Genomic DNA, 26,556 nt, shown 5'->3' with positions numbered 1-26,556 from the left:
GTTATTTGATTAATACTCAAAATAATTGTTCTGTTTCCAAAACAAACAATTAATTCATTAAAAGATTGCTAATTCTATAACGTTATAAATGCCATAATGTGATGACATTTTCATACCGGATTTAGTCCTCTCTGCTTTTGGTAAATTCATGCTTGAAGTTGAATAGCACACATTGATGATCACAGTTTGTTATATCCTATTGAATAGCACACATAACAAATCTTCACTTATGTTCAATGGTAAATAGTATTACCATTATGGCTAACCAATTAGGTACTTCTTATATTTATTTCTCTGATGCATAGGATAAATGAGCCAAAATATTTAATTAAATTGAAAAACCTTGATGTTACTATTTTTATATTTGTCAATCACAAATATATTAAACTTTTAATGAACCAAGAGGCAAGTAAGCGTTTATAAAACTTACTTCCCTAAGTTTGAAAAATACCTCATATCAGTGCAATTTTTTATAGGTCTACGCTTGCTGAAAATGGGACAAACGTCAAGCATGTGAGAATGCCCAAAAAATTTCTTTTCGTGGGGAAACATCATTTACAAAATGCACCAACTTTGAAGAGTCGAAGTGTTGTTTCGCGTTCACCATTTCCGTTATTCAATGTATAATTACAACTTAATGTTATCCTTATTTAGTGTAATATTTAATAAAATACACCATTTTTTATATACTTATGATATGTATAATTTATATTTGATCATTTATGGTATAGCAAACACATCAACTATTTTTTTCTTATAGTATGATCATTTATTATACAATGACCTTTTTGTAAATCAATTATAATGCTATAATTTATTTATTTTGTTAAATATCTAACGTTATATGCAGGAAATGCTATGTTCTGACATTTATGTTTGATTAAACATAGTTTTCTTCTGAAGTGCAGTCAATTCCAAAGTTAATTATAATACAAACACTTGATATCTATCTTATAATATACATTGATTTATGATCGATGTGTCAATAAAAAAAATTATGTATTTAATTATAGTTTATTCATTTTTTATTTAGTAAGAAAATTAATTATTCACGCCTTTTCGTTATCAAAATTTCAAATTCTATCGACTAATAAAATTAAATTTGTTAAACCCGTTTACACGGGTACCTAACTTAGTAAGAAAATATAGGCAATTTGCAAACCAAACCCAATAAACATAAAGGAAATATGCATTAATGCAGGTTTTAAGACCATCACCCACCACTAAAATACTAAATCAAGGGATATGTTTGTGTTAAATTGTGATAGCCAACTTTTTTACAGGTTGCATTGTCTAGAAATACATGCTACCAAATTATTGAAATCAATTTTTTTTTGGTTTAACCAAACTATGGATGATGTAAGTTTTGGCATTTAAAATGGCTTCATAAGAATTCATAAGTTGTCATCAATTATGTTATTCAATCAGGGGCGGATCCAGCATACAAACGGGTGGTTCCCCGGAACCACCCGAGTTTCGAAATAATAGTGTACGGATATATAGAAGACGCGTAGGAACCACCTTATACATTAAGAGGGAACCACCTAAAAAAAATTCCTGGATCCGCCACTGTATTCAATACAAGTGATGACATGCTCTTATAGATTTACCACAATAGTAAATATGACAGCAACTCATGTTGCTCTAAAACCGAATCTCCACGATTCATCGATTGACATATCGCGTGTTTCTCCAACTATTTTCGCGCTACAAAAAAATTCTGAAAATGCATTACAACCTCTTTAATGATTGATCACCAACTTAGTCCATTCAGATCAAAATGCTTGCTACTTGAAGCTGCATCATTCCCATGATCATGGGCATTAAGGTCCAGTTTTTGTCCAAAATATGGAAACAGTTCTTCCTTCATTGAATCCGTGTTTCTTTGATTGGTTTGATCAGTTAAAATGACCTTTTCGACCCTGCCCATAAATCTTTCGTCAGTGTACCATTCACTACTCTTGAGCCCTCCAACACTCATTGACAAATCACTTGCTGAAAGTTGTGGCTCATTGTCAACCTTTGACTTTAAAAGGGTCAAACCGATCATGTCTTGTTCGGTTTGTTGGCCTTCACTGTAAGTCAGACAGCTCTCGATTGAACAGTCTGTTGGTTGGACGTTTGTATGCATTGGCCCAACTTTGACTCCCGAGAATGCAGAATTTAGGCAGTGAGTTGATACTTTAGAGACCAATTCAGACAATTGAACTTTTGCAGCCTCTAGTCCTACTGTACCTAAGTTTTGTCTTCCAAGTGTTTCTTGTGCTTTTTCAAGAACCGACTGCAAGTACTTTCCCTGCGCTTCAATCCGAAGCTGCAAGTGTCTCTGCACCTATTTCATATTAAAAATAATATATTTATACATTTTATATTATTTAAAAGTATGTATATAAAAATGTAATATATATATTGAAGAGGTAGGTCCCAGCAGAGCCCAGTTGGACCCGCAAGACTCACCTTGAAGAGGGACGTCTGCGCAAGGACCAACTGGTTCCGCAGGACCCACAATACTCAGAGATGAAGACCTTACGCGCAGTACGCCAGCTGTTCCCGCAGGGAAAGCCTCCCAATGGTGAAGTACCCCGCCTGTCCCCGCAGCTGCGGATACAAGCCATCAGGGAAGGCTACCCGCACTAATAGCAAGGCTACACGCACAAGGCACTAACTCAATAATTCAGTGTCACCTGAAGGAATGAGCAAGGCGGGAATACTCCCGCCCAAATGAGCCAGTCCGTATGCTTCTGGAAGATCTTTTGTACTATACCTGCCAAGGTATGGACAAAATAGACAAGATCTGACCAAAGCAGCCCATGAACCAATCACAGGGTGACAGCTCACCGACAACAGTACGAGGAGGAGCATGCTCTAGTACTGTTTGTCACTATTAGCCGCTGCCTACTCACCAACCCTTGTCGTGGCACGCACATAGCCTGCAGTTGGTGGAAAGGGAACAGTACACTGCCGGCCTTGTCACTATCAGCCGCTGCCTACCCACCAACCAGCATGGCACGTGCCTAGCCCATAGTTGGTAGAACAGGAATATTATACAGCTGGCTGCACCTGCTTGGAAACCTACCTTCGGCTATAAATACTCCAACACCTTGGAACGGTATGATCATCTTGAATCTTACCTTCAATAGCTATTTCTCTCAATATACACTTATGTTCAGAGCAATCTAGTCTGATTCTCAAGCCGGAGGGTGGTCACAAGGAGGAACCCCCCCTTCTCAGTGACGAGCTCACGGTGTCTGTTTTGCAGGTCATCTGAAGAACATCCTTCTTTGCCGGACCTAACCCTCGTGGGAAACATTACTTAACCCCCAGATTATCCATAATCTGCCCGGGGTCACTTAGTGTTTCTTCATATATATATATATTGTTGTATCCTCAGGCCCAAACTCCAGACTCTACCATATGAGTGGGATTTTACTAGGTACTTTGCTTGTTTGTTTGCTTATATATTATTTATGTTGTATCAAACTATTAGTTCTGTTGATATAATGATGCATACCTCAAGTTAAATCATGTGTGTATTGTATGTAAATGTATAACAAAATGTTTATTTTATATTAATTTTTGTGTCCCCACCCCCCTACCAAATGAGTGAGATTTTACCGGGCACGTTTGTTTGTTATGTTATTTTTTGTCATGTCTTTGTTTATATAATGATGCATACCTCAAGTTGTTCATGCAGCCTTCTTTGAACATCAATCTGCATCTGTATGGCTTCACTTATCTGCAAGTTTCTGAATTGAATACATGCATCATTAGCTTGAACATTGTAGGGGTAGACTTGTCATTTAGCTTACAAATTAGACCAGGATAACTGTTTCTTACTTGTTTGTTTGAGGACAAACATTTGAGTTGCTCATGTGAGTTTCATTTGTTTCTTCAATTGCGTCTGCTGCTGGTGGCACGATATCTACAATCCGAGTTTTTGTTATCAGGAAATATTCTTTTTTTTTTATGAATTTTTGTAATTAAAATGGATTTTTGGGAATTATTACCAACTTTGTTTGTGCTAACACTGCTAGTCTGCCTATAGAGATTCTTGCTGAGCCGGTATTTCTGTCAACCGAAAAAGCAAATTAGTTGCAAGGAAACGGTCACGTGTGACACTAACTAAAAGAAATTCTAACTAGTATGTGTGTTTACCTGGAGATGACTCTAAGTGGTATAAAGTGAGACCTTGAATTCCCATTAACTTCAAAACTGATTTTGGAGTAGCCTCTGTAACATAAACACAACGATAACCAGTAAGCCTTTTTCCCTCCTTTACTGCTATGACTACTACTGCTACTGCTACTGCTGCTGCTAGCTGCTGCTGCTGCTGCTAGCTGCTGCTGCTACTGCTGCTACTACTGCTGCTACTGCTACTGCTGCTGCTACTGCTGCTGCTACTGCTGCTGCTCCTGCTGCTGCTACTGCTGCTACTGCTTCTGCTGCTGCTTCTACTGCTGCTGCTGCTACTGCTGCTGCTGCTGCTGCTGCTGCTACTGCTGCTACTACTGCTACTACTACTGCTACTTCTACTTCTACTGCTACTGCTACTGCTACTGCTACTGCTACTGCTACTACTACTGCTACTTCTACTTCTACTGCTACTGCTACTGCTACTGCTACTGCTACTGCTACTGCTGCCACCGCCACTGCCACCGCCACTGCCACCGCCACTGAGCTGCTGCTGCTACTTCTGCTGCTACTGCTGCTGCTACTGCTCCTGCTCCTGCTGCTGCTCCTGCTGCTGCTGCTGCTGCTACTACTACTACTACTTTTTTAAACTGTACTTACTGTCTGCTCCTCCAAGCTGGTTGACCGCTTCTATAAACCGTTCATGGAGATCCGGCGTCCATTTAAGTCTAGGCTTAGCATCAGTAGAAAGAACAAGGCCCTAATCGCCTCCATTATTACCTCCTTGTAGAAACAAATGTCTTTCTGGTGTAATTGACATTCTTGATGTAGAATGAATGTTCTTTCCTTGATGATGATGTTGGTACATCTTTATACAACAAATAATAAAACTTGTCACACGCGTAACCTTATGATATGTTACTTGAAAACATAAAATCATGTAATCACTTTCGAAACACAATAGCAAATACACGCGTAACATGTGTTAATATTGTACCTGCATGGTTTATGATCTTCAAGGTAATGAATCTTGATTCTTATGTGTTTATCAAATATGCAGTCTTGATACTATAGTAGCTCTTATCTATAACTTATTATCCACATAATAATGGTCTGCTCAGCATGGCCTTATAAAGCAAATGGAGAATGTGGGGTGGGGTGGGTGGGTGGGTGGGTGGTTTTGGGTTTGGGGGGGGGGGGGTAGGAGGGGTGCTTTCCAAGTGAAGTATAGAATCATGGACAGATCTAATGAAGGAAAACACTAAACATTAAAGTTTAAACCGTAATCCAGTGTTCGTGGCGAATTGTAAATAAACTCTTTCTTTGTGTTCTCATTGAGTGCTTTGCTTTGCAACGCGACTTTTTATTATTCTCGGACCGAAATCTAGAATTCCTTTGCATTATAAAACTCTAAACACCTTACAATGGGTACCAGAATAGATCCACAAATATGGTAAAGTGAAAAGAACCTTATTCCAAGATTTTTCTGACCAAAATTACATGGTATCTAGTTCACCATAATATAAATATAGCCGGTGAACCCTTTTTTATACTTTTTTCCTTTAAAAAATGATTAATTTCAACTCGAACCCATTTTGGTCAGAACTCGTTTTGACCAAAATGGCCTGTTTTTTACCAAGCGCATCTTGACCCGAGCCCATTTTGGCTCGTTACCCAACCCAGCATGTCCTTTTTGCTAGGCTTTTGTATCCCGTGCATCATATGGCGAACCCATTTTAATATTTTCTTCTTTCTAAAATTATTAATTCAACCCAAACTAAACTGGTATTTTTTTGGAACGGCCCGTTTTGACCCGAACCCTTTTGACACTTTACCTGACCCTTTTCCAGGCTTAGGATACACCATCTTCAATTTTCAAACACATCTTAATTAATTTTTATATGACATTAATAGTAATGACAATTATCTTTCATCTTTAAGTATTCAGCATATATAGAATGGCATAAAGAAAATGTGGAATATTAAATATGAGTAAAATGAACAAGATTATGTTGACAAAAGCATCTGCAACTTGGAATATATGCAAAAAAGGTGGAAAAATCAAATATGGAGAGATGCTTCTTCTTGGAGGGCAGGTATGGAATAAGAACACATTCCTTTTTGTCCCCTTCAATAAGTTTGGTACTTATTCAGCCTATACAGTGTTTCTTTATTTTCTGGGCCCACAACCAAAATCTTCACATTCTTCGGTTATTATACAACAGCCGCCTCGCCTTCAAGAACTTGAACCGAGGCGGGTCCCTTTGAAAAGAACAAACGATCAAATGACCGGCTGTACTTCACTTCATACTTGCATTTGATGAATACATGCATATGGAGTATGTTGTCCTTGAAGTGTTCTATTAAAACTGATTTTGTGTTAAACGTGCTCCTACATATATGTATACTAGGTTAGAAGCCCGTGTATTACATAGGTTGAATCATTAAAAGAATACAATTGATAATTCACTTATGTTTTTTATTACTGGAATTACGTATTACCTTACATTTAATAACGAAAAATGATAAGTTACAATATAATTCACAAAGATTCGGTTGGAGTTGACATCAAAACTGACAACACCAAAACAACCGGTCATGCTCGGGATGACTTTGCAAGCTTGGATGATAGACTTGCTTCACCTGTCAAAATAACACAAGGGGTTGGAGTGCTCGATCACTATTACTTTAATCTTGTATTTGTAAGAAAAAAAAAAAGAAACGTGTTCGGATTGATAGGGTTGTCACTGTTCACGGGTTTAAAATTTCCTTTTCTAATAAAAAAAAATACAAATACTCTAAAATCACTCTTGATTCCTATTCTAAATTTCTTTAATCAATTACTATAGGCATTTAAACCGGAAGAAAGGGAAACATTATTTGACATAATTTTTTTTTTTTGACAAAGCTGACTAGATTATAGAGTTTAGGCGGAAAAACACAAATCCAGATAGGCTAAATGAATAGCATGTGCCATAAATTATTTTTATTTGTTAGTATAGAGACATCAGGTTACACTAGAAGGGAGATTTTGCCTAAAAGTGTAAAAAGGAATTAAACTTGGTGTCTTAGAATTTTAAGCATGGTGTCTAGAAATACGCTATATATTTATTATTATTATTATTATTATTATTTTTTATTATGGCGTCAAGTTTTATTATTTTTCACATAGTGTCAGCGTATAACACAATCCCTAAAAACTTAAGACATCATGCATTAATTTCCATTTTACACTTTTTAGATAAAAAATTTATTTCTAGCAGTACTCAAACCTATATGTGTGTCACCAAGACATCATTTTCTTTTTCTTTTTCCTTCTTTCTTTTTTTTTCTTTTGGGAATTTGTTACATATATTTTTGTAAAGAATTCTCAAACTTAGCACTTGTGGGATTTCTTTTCAAGTTATAACAGAACTTTTTCAAAGATTATGCAGTTTTAAGGGAATCTTTAAGCCTTTAGATAAAGTGTAAGTGAAAGAAAAATTCCTTAATGGTTTGCTGGCATGTGGATAGGAATAATAATTCTCATGAGGAACATTTTCTTTCTGTACATTTTAAAGATTATTACGGCGTACGCGATTATTATATGGCGCAATATAATCATCAATCTGATTGCTTAAATGATCAAAATATATGTATACTTCGATCGCTTGAATCACAACATTTTGTTACTCTCCCTCGCGTTCAGGGAACTTTAAATTGCAAAAATATTCGACCCAGTAATTGCTTTAGTTCAATCATCCGTGGCATGATTCAAGTATTTTATGCTAGTCAAGATGTCTGTTAATGTGCAAAAATTCTATAAAATGGATTCACAACACATATATGCACCAACACAGTTTCTCATTTCATGCTACAGCCATCACTTCATGTCATTCTTATAAGGATCAAATGGTCATCTTCCAGTAATAGCACACATACAGAATACAAAGATACTTTAAAAATAAACAAATATCTATCATTCCATATATGCATCCACATCATCAACTCATCAAGCTAATGCAAAGGAAGAATTTTTGTAAATTAAAGTAGTAGGTTTTGAGAAAATAATTTGTAGAATTAGTAGTCTCTTTTCTTCTTGTAAAATAGGTGGATTTGCTGCCATAATTGCTGATGCGTAGGCATGTAAACGAACCAAACGTTCGGTGAGCTGTTCGTGAATCGTTCGGTTGGAAGTTCGTTTATGTTCGTTTATTTAATAAACAAACAAACATGAACAAAAAATTTGTGTTAGTTTAATTAAACGAACAAACATGAGCACATGTTTCGTTCATTCATTTATGTTTATGAACGTTTGCTTATGCTCGTTTATGTCTATGTATTTATGTTCGTTTATGTATTAATGGGAAATAATTAAATATTATCTGGATGAGTCATCTATTTAAATGTATTATGTTTGTTAATTTGTGTTCATTTAAGTATTTCCATTTATGTTTGTTTGTGCTCATTTACATTTGTTCATATATGTTCATATATGTTCATTTATGTACGTTTATCTTTGTTCAGTTATGTTCGTTTCGATTTTAAACAAGCGAACATAAACGAACACAATGTTCATTTTTTTAAATAGATGAACATGAACATAAATATTTGTTCGATTAAGTGTTCGTGTTCGTTTAAAGTTAAATGAACGAACACGAGCATTCGTTCGATTCGTTTACATGCTTTCATTCTTCACATTGATGAATACATCGGTCTCAATCTCTAGGCTTTGCCGATTTTATTTGTGTTCGTTTGGGTTCGTGAACCGTTCGTGAACACATTCATTTCCTTAATGAACAAACGGTCGAACGTGAAGATAAAATCTCGTTCAGTAAGTGTTTGTGAACACATTATTTCCTTAACAAACGAACATGAACAAAGCCTTGTTTGTGTTCGTTCAGTTTGTTTACAGCCCTATGCATATGTCTAGAAGTTGATAAACTGATTACGATATCAGAAAATATGGATACAACTCAATTTAATAAAAATTTAAATCTAAATGCAGAAAGAAAAACTAAATACTGCATACAGAATTTTGATAAATGTTATTAGTTATTAGAGAAAAACTAAGTTATTTGTTAGATAAACTTATAAAAAAACAATAAAAGAAAAAGTAGAAATTTATCACTGAATTTGCGGTCTTCAATCACGAATTCGAGTTATGGACAACAAATCCACTAGATTTATAACTTATAAGACAAGAAAAATCTACTAGTTTTACAAACTCTTTTGTAAAACATACTGCTTTTACACAAAAATATATATATATATATATATATATATATATATATATATATATATATAAGATTATAATCATTGTGTGCAATGTTTTCTCTTCACATGCATAGAGTTACATGTATATATTCTATCCAACTTTAGAATCTTGAACATGCATGAGTACTTGTTCTTTTATGTACTTGTATTTCCTTTATTTAAGGCTCTTATTCTTTTAAGTACTCAAGGTGAAGTTCACATAAAGGAACATATCAGCGTATCATAGTTATTAAGAATCATGTTCATCTTAGACTTTATCAAACGATTAACTTAAAAAACACGTGTCAAAGCCTCATTGGCCGCGGTTCAAACCACACGTGCCTCGCGCCCTATGGAAGAGAAAAGGAGTAGAAATGACTATGGAATGTTATTCTCTTGGACAGCTGAGAGATGGAAAAAGGAAAAGAAAGAATAGAAATTAGAATTAAAGAGAGATTCTTTAAGAATAGAATCTTGGAATTTTATTTTAAGTAAAGCCAATAGGTCTTATTCTCAAGTCAAGAATGTTATTTTAAGTCTTATTCCTTTCTACTCAAGGCCACAAAAAATGGGTTCCCACCCACTCCCATCATACCTTTTACTATTTTTGGTTAGCTTATACTCCATCCGTTTCGATGCAAATCGTGACTATGCTCATTCTAGGACATCCCATGATTATCGCGCTATTCTCCTTTAATTACTTTTTAATCTATGGTAGAGGAGGAAAAGTGTTTCTAGTGTAAGTTGAAACGGACCGTGTTGCCTATCTGTTATAAGTTTAGATATGATTAAAGAAAACCATGTTATCGCAACGCTTGTAACAGTTTAGTAGGTTGTAAGCAATGAAAATACACTATGTTATCTCTTGAAAGTTGGAGTATTCTCCTTTGGCTAATTTTTTAAGCTATGGTAAGGTGGAAAGCAGGCCGGGTTGCCTATATGCTATAAACTTAGATAGGATTGCAAGAACTATGCTATACGATGAAACTTGTAGTATTTTCTTTTCGGCTGCATTTTTAAGCTAGAACGAGTAGAGGTGGAAATTAGTGGGCCGGGTTGGTTAAATGGTTTCGAGGTTTGAAAAGGGTTGTTTCTAGTGATGGTTGAAACTGGTCGGGTTGCATGTCTTTTGTCACTTTAAATATGATTACAAAAGTTAAGTTGTCACATCAGTCGCATTTTAGTATGTTGTAAGCACTAAAAATACAATTCAGCTAATTTTATCTAGTTTGATTAGTTGCCCGAGTCATTTCTTTTTTATTTTTCAGATAAACGGAACCTAAACCACTCTCTATTAATAAGTAGTAACCAGACATCCATCTACATCAATCTATTTTAAACAGCATGCATGTGCTGGGTTGTTTAGTCATATGTATTGATCATCCATAGTTCAAATGCGCCTTTTGGTCATAGCGAATCGATATGCCAAACTATGACCACTTCACTACTCTTAAAGAGTGTTGGCTTTTGACTTTTACAATGTAACAGTAACTTGAGGTATCATTTTGTGTGACCAAACATTTTTATAATCATCAAACAAGAATACATCAATAACTTGAAACGAATAGTTTCCAAGAATCTGTTTTTAAAAAAATATATATGGTAAGATTTAGATGTGGAATGGTGGGCTTTTGTTGCAAAGGAATCGTGTTCCACCTTTCTACTAAAGATGTAAAACAAATGGGATATAAGCTATAGGCCTAAATATGCAATAATCAAACACAACTTGAATTGCAATAATAAGGCATTAAAAACCCATTTTTTTGGTTGATATTTTTCATATTCCAATTGATTGCTAAGGATCATAAAGTTCATGTGCGAACACGAGTGGACATATGGGTTTTTGAGCGTTCTTAAAACTGGGCTAAGTTGGACCTTGTTATTAATAAGGTCCCTTATAATAAAAATACGAGGTCCATGTAAACCCATGTTTCGTATAGTGTTATTATGTTTACTCTTCAATGAGTTTTTTGTATTGCATTCTCTCTAAATCGATAGAGGATATATAAGACTCAAAGTCTTAACACGACATAAACCAAACACGAACAAAATTGGTCTAAAATGGGTCGACATGAAATTGAGAGGAAAATACTTAGGTCGGGTTTGGTGAACCTCGTGATATATTAACTCGATAAACTTTTGATTTAATTTACTTACGATAAAAAAAATGTTGAAGTGATAACATATGTGCATACATCAATGTACGTGTACATGTATCATGAATATTGTGAGACATGAGTAGACATGAAATACGACCTCAATCTAATACTATTTATGCAATACAAATCAAATCCCACAAGAAAATAAAATGGGTTGGCACAAAATTATATGGGTTGAAATAAACACAAATATCAACCCACAAACGACCCATATTTCCAAACTTAGTAAAGATCAATGTAACAATGTCTAAGACGACAGTGATCGCTCTCAGAACTATAATAACATGTTCTTAAGAATGTGTTATTGTAGTTACGTTCTTAAATTTCAAGACTTGCGAGTCTCTTGATGGATTGTATCATATTGAAGCCATCTTGGATATTTATGTTCTAAACACTTTGAAACTTGGATCATCCTAATTATTTTATGTTGAAGCATCGATCAATGACCATTTGTTAGTGTTGGACCCCTCAAGTGTGTTTTATTTTGTTGTAAGAGGTTGGTTGTCAAGGTGTTTTGAGTGTCACATTTTCAGAAAAAATGGAAGCTAACCTGGACATGTATTTGGGAATGAGATCGGATATGAGATTAATTTTAAAAATTGTTTCGATTAAAGTTTCTAAATCTTATTTTTAAATAATAATAATAGGATTAATAATTTCGATTTCGAATTGACATGGTGGTATAGCAGTATAATTAACGTAGAAGAACTAATATAACAAATAGACAAAGAACCAAGGAAGTGTCAATATAAACAATTAGAAAAATATCAAATAACTCTTAACAACAAACAAAGAAAAACCATTAGTGTAAAGTAGACAAAACATAAAAAAGGTAGCCATAAGGTGGGATCATGGGTGGAAAGCTGCTTAAATTTATAACTTGTTACGTAAAACCCTTATAGTTTATTTGAAACTAAAAGGTCACAATATTCCCAAACTATTCATATCTCCAAATTTGATACTCTAAAAAGTCACTTTAGTGGTCATTAACATTTGGCATAATAAAAAAATGTATTTTCAATGATTCCTGAAATTTAATACAAAGTTTTAAACTTGTAATCGTGATATTTTTACTAGGTTATGAGAACATAAGCATTAGTACAGTAAAAAGAATGGCCGAATGGTAAAATAAATATAACTCGTTTTAATGAAAAGATGAGAAAAGGAGAAACCTTAATTACTTTTTGTTGATGGGCTTTGTTACTGGGCTTTAGCCCAACAGAAAAGTGAAGCGGCAACTCGGGCCACCTACATAATTCAAATTTGTTCTGTACTTCTGTTTCTACCTTTTGAATCTGTCGATAATGATTATAAAATTTTGTTTCTAGCATATCCCTCCCTTGAAAATCGTTTTGTGGTAAGGGTGGGATTCGGTAAAAATTATACTAAACTACTAAACATAAAAATAACTAGTATTATAGTTTTAAACTAAAATAATTATGTTTTAAATAGTTTTTTTTCAAACTAGTGTTGATAGAAAATGTATTTACCATTTTGGTGTTTTTTAAAAAATATTTAAATATTTATCAAACTAGTGTTGGTGGAAAAAGTATTTTCCATTTTGATGTTTTTCATTTATTTTATTCACCTTTTACTTTTAAATCTAGTTTTTATATTAGTTAATCTATTATTTATTTTTGTTTCATATTTCTTATACATTTTTTATCCAATAACTTAGTTTTTATATTTTTATCAATCAACATTTTCTTATTATTTTACTAACTCTTTGTAAATATTTTCTTTTGATTTTTTTCTCAAATATATGCATTTTTTATGTCTCTTTGTTTAATTATATTCATTTTACGAATCAACATATTTTTTACTTTCCATTTTGATTTGGTTAATCTATTATCTAATTTTATATCATATTTCTTATATATTTTTATGTCCAATCAATCCAAAATGTTTTTTATTATTTTTCTTAATAGTCAACATTTATATACTTTTGCTAACTCGTTCTAAATCTTTTCTTGTAATTAAAAAAGAAAACGTGCAATTAAATTTGACCCGCTTAAATGTTCATGTTGAAGAAAAAACTCCAATAAAAGTCAGTAAAACCTATACGTTGGTAAAACACATGCGTTGCAGCGATTATTCGATGAGAATTCGGTTAGTATCGGCTATGTTCGTTATACTGCTGGAAGTAAACCTAAAAATAAATTCGTGGAACTATCATATTTAATATAAAAAAGATTGCTAAAGCCCGGGCGTTGATAACAACCGGGCTATTCAACGCGAATTTGGTCAGTATGAGCAAGGTTTGTTAAGGTATCGGATCTAAACCAAAAATAAAAACTTGTAAAACGCGCAAATTTAAAACAAAATAAAAAAACAATTTAAATAGGTAAAATCCGGGCATTGGTAAAACGTAGACATTGTGATATTTAACCTAAACTCGATCAATATCGATTAGGTTCGTTACGGTGCAAAACTAAACCCAAATAAAATTCGTAAAATGAATATATTTAAACAGAAATACAAAAAAAAAATATTTGAAGACAAAAAAAAAACAAATGAGAAAAGAAACAAAAAAAAGATTTAGAACGAGTTACTAAAAAAATAAGAGAACGTTGATTGACAAAAAAATATATAGATTTATTAGATTAAAAATTATAAGAAATATGATAAAAAATAAAAAAATAGATTAAAAAATAGAAATATTAAATTTAAAAGTAAAAGGTGAATACAAAATAAGTGAAAAACACCAAAATAGTCAATACTTTTTTCCACCAATACTAGTTTGATAATATTTTTTAAAGAACACCAAAGTGGTAGATACTTTTTCCACCAACACTAGTTTGGGAAAAATTCATGTTTTAAAAGAAAACATAATGCAATAATAATTACTTTAGTTCAGAAGTTATAAAGTCATAATAATTATACCAGTAGTAGCATCATTACTCTAATTATTTGTATACTTTTCACGATAAAAGTCATTTGTATTTGATTCATACACTTGTGGTAAATCATGTTCGCAAAAACATATTTTAACTTCACTTTGAAACCGAGACTCTAACAAGATGTATAATTAATAACCTATAGGTATTGGCGTATTGCAAGAACTTTGCAACTAGCTAAGTTTACTTACCGTGAAGAAAAGTTGCATTTAAATCGATTTTCAAAGTAGATATTTGAAATAAAACTTTGAAGTCAATAGTTTAAAGAAGGTTGCATGATAAATTGCTTATAACGCTTATGTAACCATTTTAGATTCGATCATATTAGCATTAACCAAATTCATCAAATGGTAAACACAAAACAAGTAATAACTAATGAAAATCATAGATTTATAACACATGCTAAAAGTCTAAAACAATACAAAATTGTAAAACCATAAAATTTATTACATAACAAATTTAATACTACATTTGTTCCATAGAACATACGGCCAACTAAGAACTGATGCTAACTACATAAAATGAAACACGTGCATACAAAACATAAACCAAATAATAACTATGAAAACCCAAAGCAACTAAAAACTGAATTTTCCATCTAAAGTTGATGAACAAGTGTGACAAGAAACGTTTTTCTATAATTAGTACCCAAATCAGAACATACAATCATGATAGAAATTGGGCTAAGGTGGGTGATGGGGCGGACAAAATGGCATAGGAAAAAGACTTATCCTATTTCCGAGTCACATTCTACCCGCCACTATCATAAGAAAAGCACATGGAATACGTCTATCCGCGCATATAACCCTTTTAAGTTTTGTTTTATTAAGTTAGAAATAATGACATAAGAGGGTGTTCACCAGATGGGGACCCGGGTTGAAGGGGTTGCGTAAGAACACTGCTACAAGTGCCTTGATGTAGCAAAATAAGATCATTTATGGGTTCATGAACCCACACTAGATAAGAGGAAAGGAAAGAGAAAGTGGGTGTTGGTTTTCTTGGAAAGCATGATGAGGTTTCAAGTGACGGAGCTAGAACACTGGTATAGGTTTATTTGAGTTCATACAGGTTGTGATGAGATGACACTCTATAATTGATTGGTGGTGAGAGTTCACAAGGGTTCTCATTTAAATGCCCCTTTCCGTAGCATTTAAAAAACGATAGTGTTACACATGATTTAACATATTTAATTAAATTATCTTACATATGTTACATCATAACTCGTAAACAATTACAAAGGATTATAATTTGTTCCATTGTATTTGTAATTTATTAATTATAAACAATAAGCAATCTTATCCTATTAAACCAAGGAAATGTAGGGAATCTGACTCATAAAAAGAATCCTCAAAAGCCCATAGAAATACCTAATAACCTTTCGTTTAAGATGCATATACCATTTTTTATGCAAAAATACAACTTGAAATGAACTATAAAAGATAATTTATTGCAAGAAATATGACATCTAGCATGACGTTCATCCTACATCAGTTCTAAGTCGCGATTTTGATATCAAACCATCTATATTGCCATAACAAGAGGACCACCGAATATAGATCGATAAGTATCCACAACTTCCTGTTAGTGTTTATAACATGAAAATGATTCTCAGATGATATTACACAAAGATTTGTTTGAAGAAAGGTCTTCGTATGCATCGTATTCTTTGCATTCTATAAAAAGAAAGTTAATACGTCTCGAATCGATGTCCAAATAACTTGTTTTTGAGCATACTGTGTTTCTCGCACGCATGAATTTTAAGTTTATAAATATTCTTGATCTAGTGTTTAAGATAGTGTCAAATCTAATATTTGGATAGTGCTTGTAAAATGAGCATCAACCTTTGAATCAAATTCTATTCCAATACGGGGCTATGAACCATAGCCCTTGGTATTTCTTATGATTGCGTACTAATTTGTCAAGAATTTTAAATAATATTAAACTTTCAAAAATGGAAATAAAGTACAAGTTTTATTTGTTAGGAAATAATGAAAGTAATATTCCAACTGCCCTTTAAATCTTTAATAATTTCCCATTTTATAAAATTTGAAATTAATGTTTCTTCCACATTTGTTTTATTGACATGATTTTAGATATGTGTAGTGGGCCTCAAGCCACCAGCTACATAAAAAAAGGGGTTTTAAGCACCAAATCGTGAACGCCTAGGGCACCCCCTTGTAGAGAAGTGCATGTAGACCCTATTGATCAGTCAATAAGAACCTTCCATTTGAAAAAGGACGTCAAACCAACTACACATAGTCGAAGTTTAAAGTAAATTCATAAATTAAAACATAAGAATTAAATTATAATGTTAATAATAAGTTTTCATTTTTTTACTTTACATATATAATATATTCTTCATTAAAGTTCATAGTTAATTAAAGTTGTATACTTTTTTGTTTGTTATTATTTGAATTCTATTTGTTTTATTTTTTAATATTACGATGTAAATTTTAATTAAAATGAATTTGTAATCGAAATAAAGTTTTTTTTATTAGTTAATGAAATGCTATTTTACAATCTTGAATAAATACGTGTCTCATGTTTATTGAGGTTGAGGCAAACTAATAAAAAACGTTTAATAAATATTATTTAAATGTTTGTTTGCAGCAAAAGAAAAAAAAAAGAAGTAAATTACAGCACTTTGAAAAGAGTTTGCACTCCAAATTTAGACTTTAGGCTTTAGCACTATGTTTAGGCTAGGCATTATTTTGCATTGCAAGTTTGCAGCCCCCTTTGGAAAGTCTTTGCAGCCCAATTCAAAAGAAATGTTTCACACTTCACACTAGCTTCACACTAAACTCTTATTGTGGAACCGATACATTAATGCGCCGCAAAATCTAAAACCGAACCACTCGCATATAGTGCGGTTCTTGCTTCTAATTTGCACATTAACGGTTCTTGGGTGAATTCGATAGTAGAGGTGGGCATACAAACCGGTTAACCGAACCGACCCAGAAACTAAACCGTAACCGAACCCATTTGAACCACACTTTACAAAAACCGGTTTTAAGGAGCTGTAACCCGCCGGGTTAGACCCGTTTTGGAGTTTTTTTGTTCTAACCGGTTTGAGCCTGACTGTTTGAAACTGGTTTAAAAAACCCGGTTTGCATATGCATTATGATTAACAGTAAGTCATTTAGTATATAATATGCATTTAATTTGTATAACGATGTCTTCAACATAATGCATTTAAAACTCAGAAAACTCCTTTAAATATTCATTTATATATGGCATATCCATAATCCATTCCATCTAATATGTCGTTGGAATTTTTATTGTAATTGATAATGTCTTTTGTAATACAAACGAATTTAAAATTTGATTAAATCAATTGCAAACTAATTATATTTGGAAACAGGTTTTCACAATTAATTCACAGCCTTTAACATCTAATTTCTTAATTGTGGCATACAAGGAAACAGTCAAACTTGCATAGCTTGTCTCCATTTCCAAACAAGAAAAACCGGATTTGAACCGGTTTAAGCAAGACCCGTTTGGAACCAACCCCAACCGGTTCAACCAGTTTATAATTTTCAATCCTTCAAACCGGTTTGGGTTCTAATCTGTTTTGACTGAAACTGGTTCTGGTTGTTAAAAAACCGGTTTGTACACCTCTATTCGATAGTGACAGATCTATAACAAAATCTCAGGAGTAATGTTCATAAAAAATTTATTTTATTGTGTTTTCATATAATGTAAACGAAACACAAATAGAAACACTAATGAATAAATTTAAACACATTGGTTGCAGATTTCTCCACTTCTTTTACTTTATCAAACGTTTATATTTCGACCGCATAAATTAAAGCATTGTTCAAATACTCATCACCCATTAGATTGCGCAAATCCATCTTGATAAGCTTTATTTTAGAAAAACATCTTTCAACCGGTTTCGGTTGCAACTGGTAAAGCCAACGCTAGCTTCAATATTCGGTAAACCGAAAAGGACAACGCTTTGCCTTTGGTTTATCGAATATTGAAGCGTTGGTTTTACCAGTTGTAACAACAACCGTTGAAAGGTGTTTTTCTAAAGTGAAACTTATCAAGACGGATTTGCGCAATCGAATGTGTGACAGACATTTAAACAATGCTGAAATTTTGCGATCAAAATAGAAATGTTTGATACAGAAGATGTTGTAATGACTCGATTTCAAACATTCAAAAACTGAATATGAGCAATTTGCACACCATGTGTTTAATTTTATTTATTATCGTGCTTCTATTATTGTTTTGTTTACATTGTATGAAATACGGTAGAACAAATTAAATTCAAAACTTTAAACTCAGCAAACATAAAATAAATATGGTTAATGAGTTGAGTTTTAATTTGTTTGTGATTTAAACTTTGGTTTGGTTTGAACTTTTAATTTGGTTGAGCCTTAAACAAGCAGGGGTAACATCATATTTTGTCAGAGGTAGCGAAATACAATAACCGACAAAATAAAATTTTTTTTACACTACTGACGAAAAATTAAGGGATAGCTGAGGCTACTCTTGCTAAGTCTGTATGTCTGCCCGTGCAATTTGAGTATGGACTGATACGCACCCGTTGTAACAATTTACATGTAAAAGATTGTGTTTCTTTACATATAAAGAGAAAACTTATTTGAAAATATTATAAATGATAGCGAATAAATGACTATAGAGATGAATGCATAACCAAATTTTCGTGTAAAATGTATCATTCATGGAATAAATGACTTAATAAAAATATTGACAATGAAACTATAGAAACCCTATTAACTTATAAAACTGATTACTTTGTTTATATAGTAGATTAAACAAATTTCTTCTATCAAAAGCATATTTGATCAATTTAAGGGTTAAATCAATACAAAAAGTACGTATTATTATGACATCACGTTGGTGCATTTGGATGGGTGAAATCAAATAATCTTAGATATTAAAATTCTATTTTTTTAAAACAGAAAATTGAAAACATATAATATATTTAGTGTTTAATAATTATATTAAAAACTTTATATATATATATATATATATTTCATTTCAAATGCATAATTGTCTATTAACCATTTTTGTAACCGTTTTTTTTCTTCATAGAAATAAGTTCGTTTCAAATTAAGATATAAATATTTAACATATAGAACACCACAAGACATATAAAACGAATTAGCTAATTCGTCAAATGAGAAAAAGACGTGTTGGAAGAATTCGATTACGTAAATTTGCATCTAACGGATCTAGAAAAGTAACTTAATAAAAACATACTTTTACACATACGAAAAATATACAAAACATACAATTTTTTTCCCATACCAAGTCACCAACTATAAAATTTTTGTTTAGTGTTTTCGGTCATAATTCATAAGCCTGAATAAAGTGTGAGAGTTTAGTTTATATGAACATGTTTGATGAGGTACTAAATTTTGTTTCACGGTTTCACCTAGGGCCAGAACCACCTATGCGTATATGAATAACATATAAATTTTACTTAAGACCAATCATGTATTAAAGGGGCGTTTAGGATATCTTATTTTTACCTCCTTATAACTTATTTTTAAAATAAGTCACAAGTTATAAGTTACAATATTATAAATTATCAACTTATTCCATTACATGATAAACGAAAAGGTTATAAGTTGGCTAAAATAAGTAAGGGAAAGTAATCCCAAACACCCTTAAATCATCAAAGTATTACACATATTCATGCCTTTGTCCATAACGTTAGCTGAACCTGCTCATAACTAATAACACCCCTTTTCTTTGGACGTTAGACCACTACTCTCTGTCTAGAAATATAGAATATATTTAACCATTTTCAATTGAGAAACACCGAATTAGAAATAAAAAATTCTCCATATCCATGGGCCGTGCCTCCTTTCCGAGTTCGTACTAGTCACAATGTCAATTAAGGTCGGCATCCTTAATAATTTAATTAACAAACAGTAAATATCCCCAATTTATTAATCAACAATAATCCCTCAACTTGCAAAACATTGGCCTCCAAAATCCACATATAATAAACATAATAATAAAAACAAACAAACAAACAAACAAACAAGGGTTTACTTCCTGATTTGCTGCCGACTGGTTACAAATACAAATTATCTTGTCATAGTCCAGTTACGGTCATTCCCAAGTTGTTCTAAAATATCAATCAAATTCATCATGCTTTGATCTTTATTTATAATTTGTAAAATCTGGGCGAAAAGATAACCAGAGGAGAAAACAAATGGAGAGCATAATAATATCAATACTCACATGGCAAGTGACGTTTTTGTTGGGTGTATTGACATGGGTCGTTGGATCCTCGATGTTTAATGTCACCCACATAATCAGATCCTTTCTTCAACCCTGGGTCTCTCTTCGTGTTATCTCCGGCACTCCCTTTATCCTCCACATCCAGGTTGTTATTATTATTATTGTTTCCAGAAATTGAATGCTTGATTGTGTTCGATTTTGGATTAGGGATTTTGTGGGTTTGTTTATAATTCCAGCATTGTATGGATCTGTGTTTAATTTCATAAATTGGTTTTGTTATTAGAACAATTTAGACGAATTCATGTTATTAATCTTGTGGATTTGCTTAGAATTTGCATATTGTTAAGATGGGTTATTGATTTCTTGCTTTAGTTTTTCATTGGTGTTACTAATTACACCTAGGGGTGCAAACGGGCCGAACTGCTTGCATGCCACTAGATAAAAAGCTCCAAACGAGTCCAGCCTTATCGAGTCCAAGCCAGACCCGGGTCTCAAATAATACTCATTTAGTTATTGAGCCCGAGCTAGAGTTGAGCTTAGGCTCATTAAGGATTTTCTAAAAATATATAAAAGTTCTAAATTATTTTTATGTAAGTTAGTTAGTAAATAACAAACGAATTGAGCCGGAGACCGAGCCGAGCTCGAACTTGAGAATACAACTCACGAACCGAGTTCGAGCTTTAGAGAAATAGCTTGAAATGAGCTGTGCTTGAGCTCGAGTTCTTGTAAGTTGAAATGAGGTGGGCTTGGGTTTAGCTCGGCTTGTTTACACCAAATTGCTTATTTTTTTTCTTGAATGATTGATTTTGACCTAATTTTATTTTTTTGAATTTATGCAGAAAAACCAGCATGGTTTTTGGGATGCATTCTTCTCTGTGTTATCTTGTGTTGTATCTGTGCCTTTTTATACTGGCTTTCTTCCCTTGCTATTTTGGGTAAACTCACATTCTATTTGTAAGCTTAAATATTTCATCTTCTAGAAGAAATAAATTTTCCTGATATAAAAAGCTTAAAAATTCAGCCTCATCTTCATCATATATATTTTTTTTCTTAAATATTCCTTTTGTTTCTAGCATGTATTGAATGGTGTTAGTTTTATGTTGTAGAGTGGACATGGGAAATTGGCGAGGCAAATGACGCTTTTGATGGCGTTTTGTGATTATTTAGGGAATTGTTTAAAGGTATAAATGTATAATGCCGTTTTAGCTACTAGCTATGTTATTTATGGTCAAATTTGCATGTCTTGTGTAGGACGTGGTGTCTGCGCCTAGACCTAAATCACCACCCGTTAGAATATTAACCGCCACTAAAGACGAGAAAGAAAATGCATTGGAATATGGCTTACCGTCTTCGCATACTCTTAATACTATTTGTTTATCCGGGTATGTAACAGTTTTCAAATCTTGATGATTCATTAGGCCTGTAAACGAACTGAACTTTAGTAACTGTTTGGTGGGAAATTCGTTTATGTTCGTTAATTTAATAAATGAACGAACATGAACACATGTTTTGTTCATTCGGTTATGTTTGTGAACGCTTATTTATGTTTGTTCATGGACGCTGTGTTATGTTCGTTCATTTACATTTGTTTAACAGTTTAAGTGTTTGTTTATGTATTCATTTACTTTATCAGGCCCATTTTGTCTAGTCTTATAAAACATAAAATATCAGCCATTACAGTTTTGTCTAGTTTTATTTTTTTTTCAGCCTAACAGATGATATTTATGTTTACATTTTATTGGTAAAGGCTCAGATATGTTTGTTTATATTCGTTCATTTATATTCTATTATATTTGTCATTTAAGTTCGTGAAGCATTCATTTATACTACTAACGAACGGACATAAACGAACATGAACACATTCTTTTTCGTAAAAAAATGAACATGAACACGTTCGTTTTTGTAACAAACAAACATTAACTCGTTCATTTTCGTAACAAACAAACATGAACAGGAAACCCCTGTTTGTTTGACTGTTGGTGTTCGATCGTTTGTCGGCTAAAGTTAACTGCACGAACAAGAACATGCCCCATTTGTGTTCGTTTACATGCCTATAATTCATGAATTCAGGTATACCCATAATCTCATTTTTTTTTTCATAAATTTTGTTTCGGGAATTTCAGGTACCTCTTGCACTATATCTTTTCATGCCACGAAAATATTGATGCATCGTATCAAGTAGCTGCATTTGCATTTACTTGCTTGTTTGTAGGCCTTATTGGCCTCGGTAAGTTGACAAAGCTTCAACCTTTTTTGTAATGTTTATTAACAATTCTCTATTAATGTCTTTTTTTGTTCCTTTTTAATAGGAAGAATATATCTTGGTATGCATAGTTTGATTGACATATTGGGTGGCCTTATTCTTGGATTGATGATTCTTGCGTTTTGGCTTCAAGTTCATGGACACGTCGACAATTTTGTAATTTTAGGAAAAAATGGTACGCTTTCTTTTAAACAACCCGTTTGACCCGTAACATTGACTTATTTTCATTCCTGAAATATGCTTTGTATATTTAACGACACACACAGGCATGCATTAATTAAGTTACACGCATAGTCAAACATAATAAAGGAATCTTGTACACAATAACTAGTGTAATCTTAATGTTACAATGATTATTAGTGGATAAATAGGTAGGTAAGAAACATCCCAAATTCCCAATGAAATTGCTGTTTTACTGAGGGGATGAGCAATGATGAGACTTTGACTCAGATTTAGTTGATTTTTAGCTTAACAAATTTGAAAAATCAAATAAAATAACTAGTAAATCTTTATTTTCTTATTGCAGTTACATCCTTTTGGATTGCACTTAGCTTCTTGTCACTCTTCGCCTACCCGACACCTGAACATCCAACTCCAAGTTTCGAGTTTCATACGGCTTTTACTGGCGTCACATTGGGAATTGTAAGAATATATATAACTATTTTATGTATATATCCGTGGTGTGAAAATGGCATTATATCTTTTTGGGATACCTAAAATTCTAAAAAATATTCAATTTGGAATGCGCTTAGTTAGTATAAGAACTTAACTATTTGGCTATTTTATACCAAATTTTAGAAGTTTAAAAATAAATGCTTAAAAAGTAAAAGTAATATGTAAACAATTGAACACAAACAACTAACGAACGAGGTTTTCTTGTTTGTGTTTGTACGTTAAGAACATGAGCATGTTCATGTTGGTTTATTGACAATATAAACGACCAGTTTACGAATGTAAATGAACGAATATAACTGACTATAGATGAACGAACATAACCGAGATAAAAACCAATTAAAAGTAAATGTGAACAACAATGTAATGGGCCTAAAAGGTTATTTAAACTAGAGTTAGTTGTAATGTGCCTAAAAGTTTTAAATGAATATATCAACTAACATAAACGAACAAACATAAATGAACAAACATAAATGAACATAGAGGAACGTTCATGAACATACATTAACAAAAGAGAAATGTGTTTATGTTTGTCCTTTTAAGTTCACGAACAGTTCACTAAACGTTCGGTTCGATCGTTACAGGCGTACGCATAATCATCTTCTGAAATGCACATCTAAGCTATCCTAATTTTTGGTATATTCCAGGTGACAGGTGTTCAACAAACTTACCACCAGTTCCACCACGAAAACGTGCCACGTGTATTCACACCGGACCTCGGGATCACTGCCTTTGCTGGCAGAACCCTAGTCGGCATCCCCATCATCCTGCTAGTTAAATTCTGCAGCAAAGCTTTAGCAAAATGGATTCTACCAATTACAGCTAGTGCACTGGGCATCCCGGTTAGATCATCGGGTTATGTCCCAGCTTTGACCGGTCCTTTAGCGGTCAAAACGTCAAATGAAGTCAAACAGTCAGATGGGTATCTGCAAAAAATGTTTTTTAGCAGGCAGGAACCGTTCGATGTTGATACAGGCATTCGGTTGTTACAATATGCTGGTCTTGCTTGGTCTGTGGTTGACCTTGTACCTTCTTTGTTTTCACAACTTAATTTGTGATGTATCATTATTTTATGAGGATTTTGAGATATAAAAGGTGTATAAAATGTGTAATAGGGTTATTTAACATTGTTTTGGTAGATATGTTTTATAATATTTTATAAGTCTATAATTCATGTAGTATGATTTTATAAGTAACTTGTACTATGAAGTTATTATTATTATTTTTCCCAACTTTTTGATTAGTTTACTTTGATGCATTTGACCATTTTTTGAATTTTCTTAGAACCAAACATGTGTCAAAAAGAATCTGATATAACTTATATGGAACTTTTCAAATAAAGATGTTATTTCAAGACTTTAGTTATGCCCTTTTGTTGATTCCTTGTGAAGTTGTGAGCAACTTAAATATGCGAGGCTTGACTAAGGCACTAAGTTAGCGAATCTTAATTAAGCATATTACTTGCATAAATATATTAACTTTTATTTGATATAATAAACATATAATTACAAACTACTGTTGTATATGAATTTGTAATCTTATATATATAATCACAAATATAAATAAAGGCTTAAATCGAATGTAAATAGAAATTTCGGTGTGAATCCTACGAAGCGAAGGACAAGCCACAAAGCAGCGTTTTTGTAAATAGAGTAAATAATGATTATTCTACAATTTTAAATTTAAAGTTGCGAAAGAATTATTACACTACAAAAAAAATTACTCTATAATACCACCACCCAAAAGTGTCACATAATACACCACTACGATGCTTTACATGCTAAGCTCACTTTGCATGTTAAAATTCATTTTTATCATATCCCACATTCCCACCCGTATAAACAAAATAATTAGTAATAATAAATGACTCGAGTTGACTCAGACTAAGCCTAAACATAAAAATTTACTCACGAGTCGAACTCAAACTAGACTTAAAGCTTGAACCCAAACTCTCTTTATATTAATAAACTGATCTCAAGCTTATATACACTCAACCTCAACTCTAAGTGATATTATTTATAACATGGTAAAAATATGTTAGTTGTATTTTTGGATCTATCTAACTTCACAATATAATGATTAATTTTCTTGATATTTCTCACTTGCTTATTTTTACTAAAAATAATAATAAACATGTAACAAATAATTTTTAGCTCAACCGGTACTAATTAGAGATTTGTGTCGGAAACAACATGGTCTCAACTCTCATCATGAGAGTCTCATGTTGGAATCTGACATCAACCGGGTTTTACCACAACGAGTCTTCGGACGACAGGTTTTTCCTGAAAAAGGAGATGATGGACCTATGCAATCACAGGCGAATGCAATTGTCTTTTAACATTAGGTTACCTCGAGACGCTGCTCACGAGTTGAGCTAGGGTGGGTTCGAGCTTGACCTTGAAGTTAAACGACCTTAAGATTGAGCCGAGCCGAGCCAAGCTTAGGTCGAGTTTCACCCAGTTACAAAAACAAGCCAGCTTAGCTCAGGTTGTTTCAAACAGATAAAAGTCTGACTTTTATTTGCTGGTGGTCAAAAAAAGAAAATAACAAACACGTGGATAAAATAGAACCCAAGGAAAAAAGTCGTAATGGTTTTTGTATGCTGAATGCGCCTCCATTCTCCCTTTTTATTAGGGTTTCTTCTTCTAATTTCTTTCTCCTTAATTTCTTTTCTTTTCTTTTCATTTCTTCTCTTCTGCAGCTTCTTCTTTACACTTGCCATTTCTTCTTCATATCAGGTAACCTAATCAATCTCTCAATAATCCGATTCTCTCTAGCTAATCACTCTGCATGTATATATCGATTCAACTTGCTCTTAATCTGAAGCCTATTGCCGTGCTTTTAGATGAAATCCGTACCTGCTTAGATTCACGCACTTCATGCATTTGAGATTACTTGATTCTAGTGTTCGCTCAATCGGATTGCATTTACTAGCCTAGATTTGCTGGATGATTACTTGATTTTGCACCAGATA

The 26,556-nt window shown here is 32.9% G+C and overlaps 1 protein-coding gene and 1 pseudogene across 2 annotated transcripts; one reads left to right on the top strand and one right to left on the bottom strand.

Moving 5' to 3' along the window:
- Positions 1-1,578: 1,578 nt before the first annotated feature.
- On the bottom strand, positions 1,579-5,228 carry LOC143585107 (myb-related protein 2-like; annotated as a pseudogene). Its single transcript, XR_013144493.1, has 7 exons — positions 5,129-5,228; positions 4,792-4,999; positions 4,156-4,230; positions 4,008-4,068; positions 3,838-3,922; positions 3,677-3,746; positions 1,579-2,332 (listed from the first exon to the last, which is right to left on the bottom strand). The product of XR_013144493.1 is annotated as a myb-related protein 2-like (transcript).
- A 15,390-nt stretch (positions 5,229-20,618) lies between these two features.
- On the top strand, positions 20,619-24,713 carry LOC143585106 (lipid phosphate phosphatase delta-like). Its single transcript, XM_077066972.1, has 8 exons — positions 20,619-20,792; positions 21,487-21,582; positions 21,754-21,828; positions 21,899-22,029; positions 22,771-22,874; positions 22,957-23,085; positions 23,437-23,552; positions 24,230-24,713. The coding sequence occupies exons 1-8, from the start codon at positions 20,619-20,621 to the stop codon at positions 24,638-24,640; spliced, it is 1,236 nt and encodes a 411-aa protein (XP_076923087.1). The 3' UTR covers positions 24,641-24,713.
- The last annotated feature ends 1,843 nt before the right edge of the window (positions 24,714-26,556 follow it).

Source organism: Bidens hawaiensis, unplaced genomic scaffold, assembly GCF_021521415.1.
Source record: "Bidens hawaiensis isolate Kalapana, Puna unplaced genomic scaffold, B.hawaiensis_p1.1 tig00033563_1, whole genome shotgun sequence".
Lineage (NCBI taxonomy): Eukaryota > Viridiplantae > Streptophyta > Magnoliopsida > Asterales > Asteraceae > Bidens > Bidens hawaiensis.
This window is presented reverse-complemented; position numbering and strand designations above follow the sequence as displayed.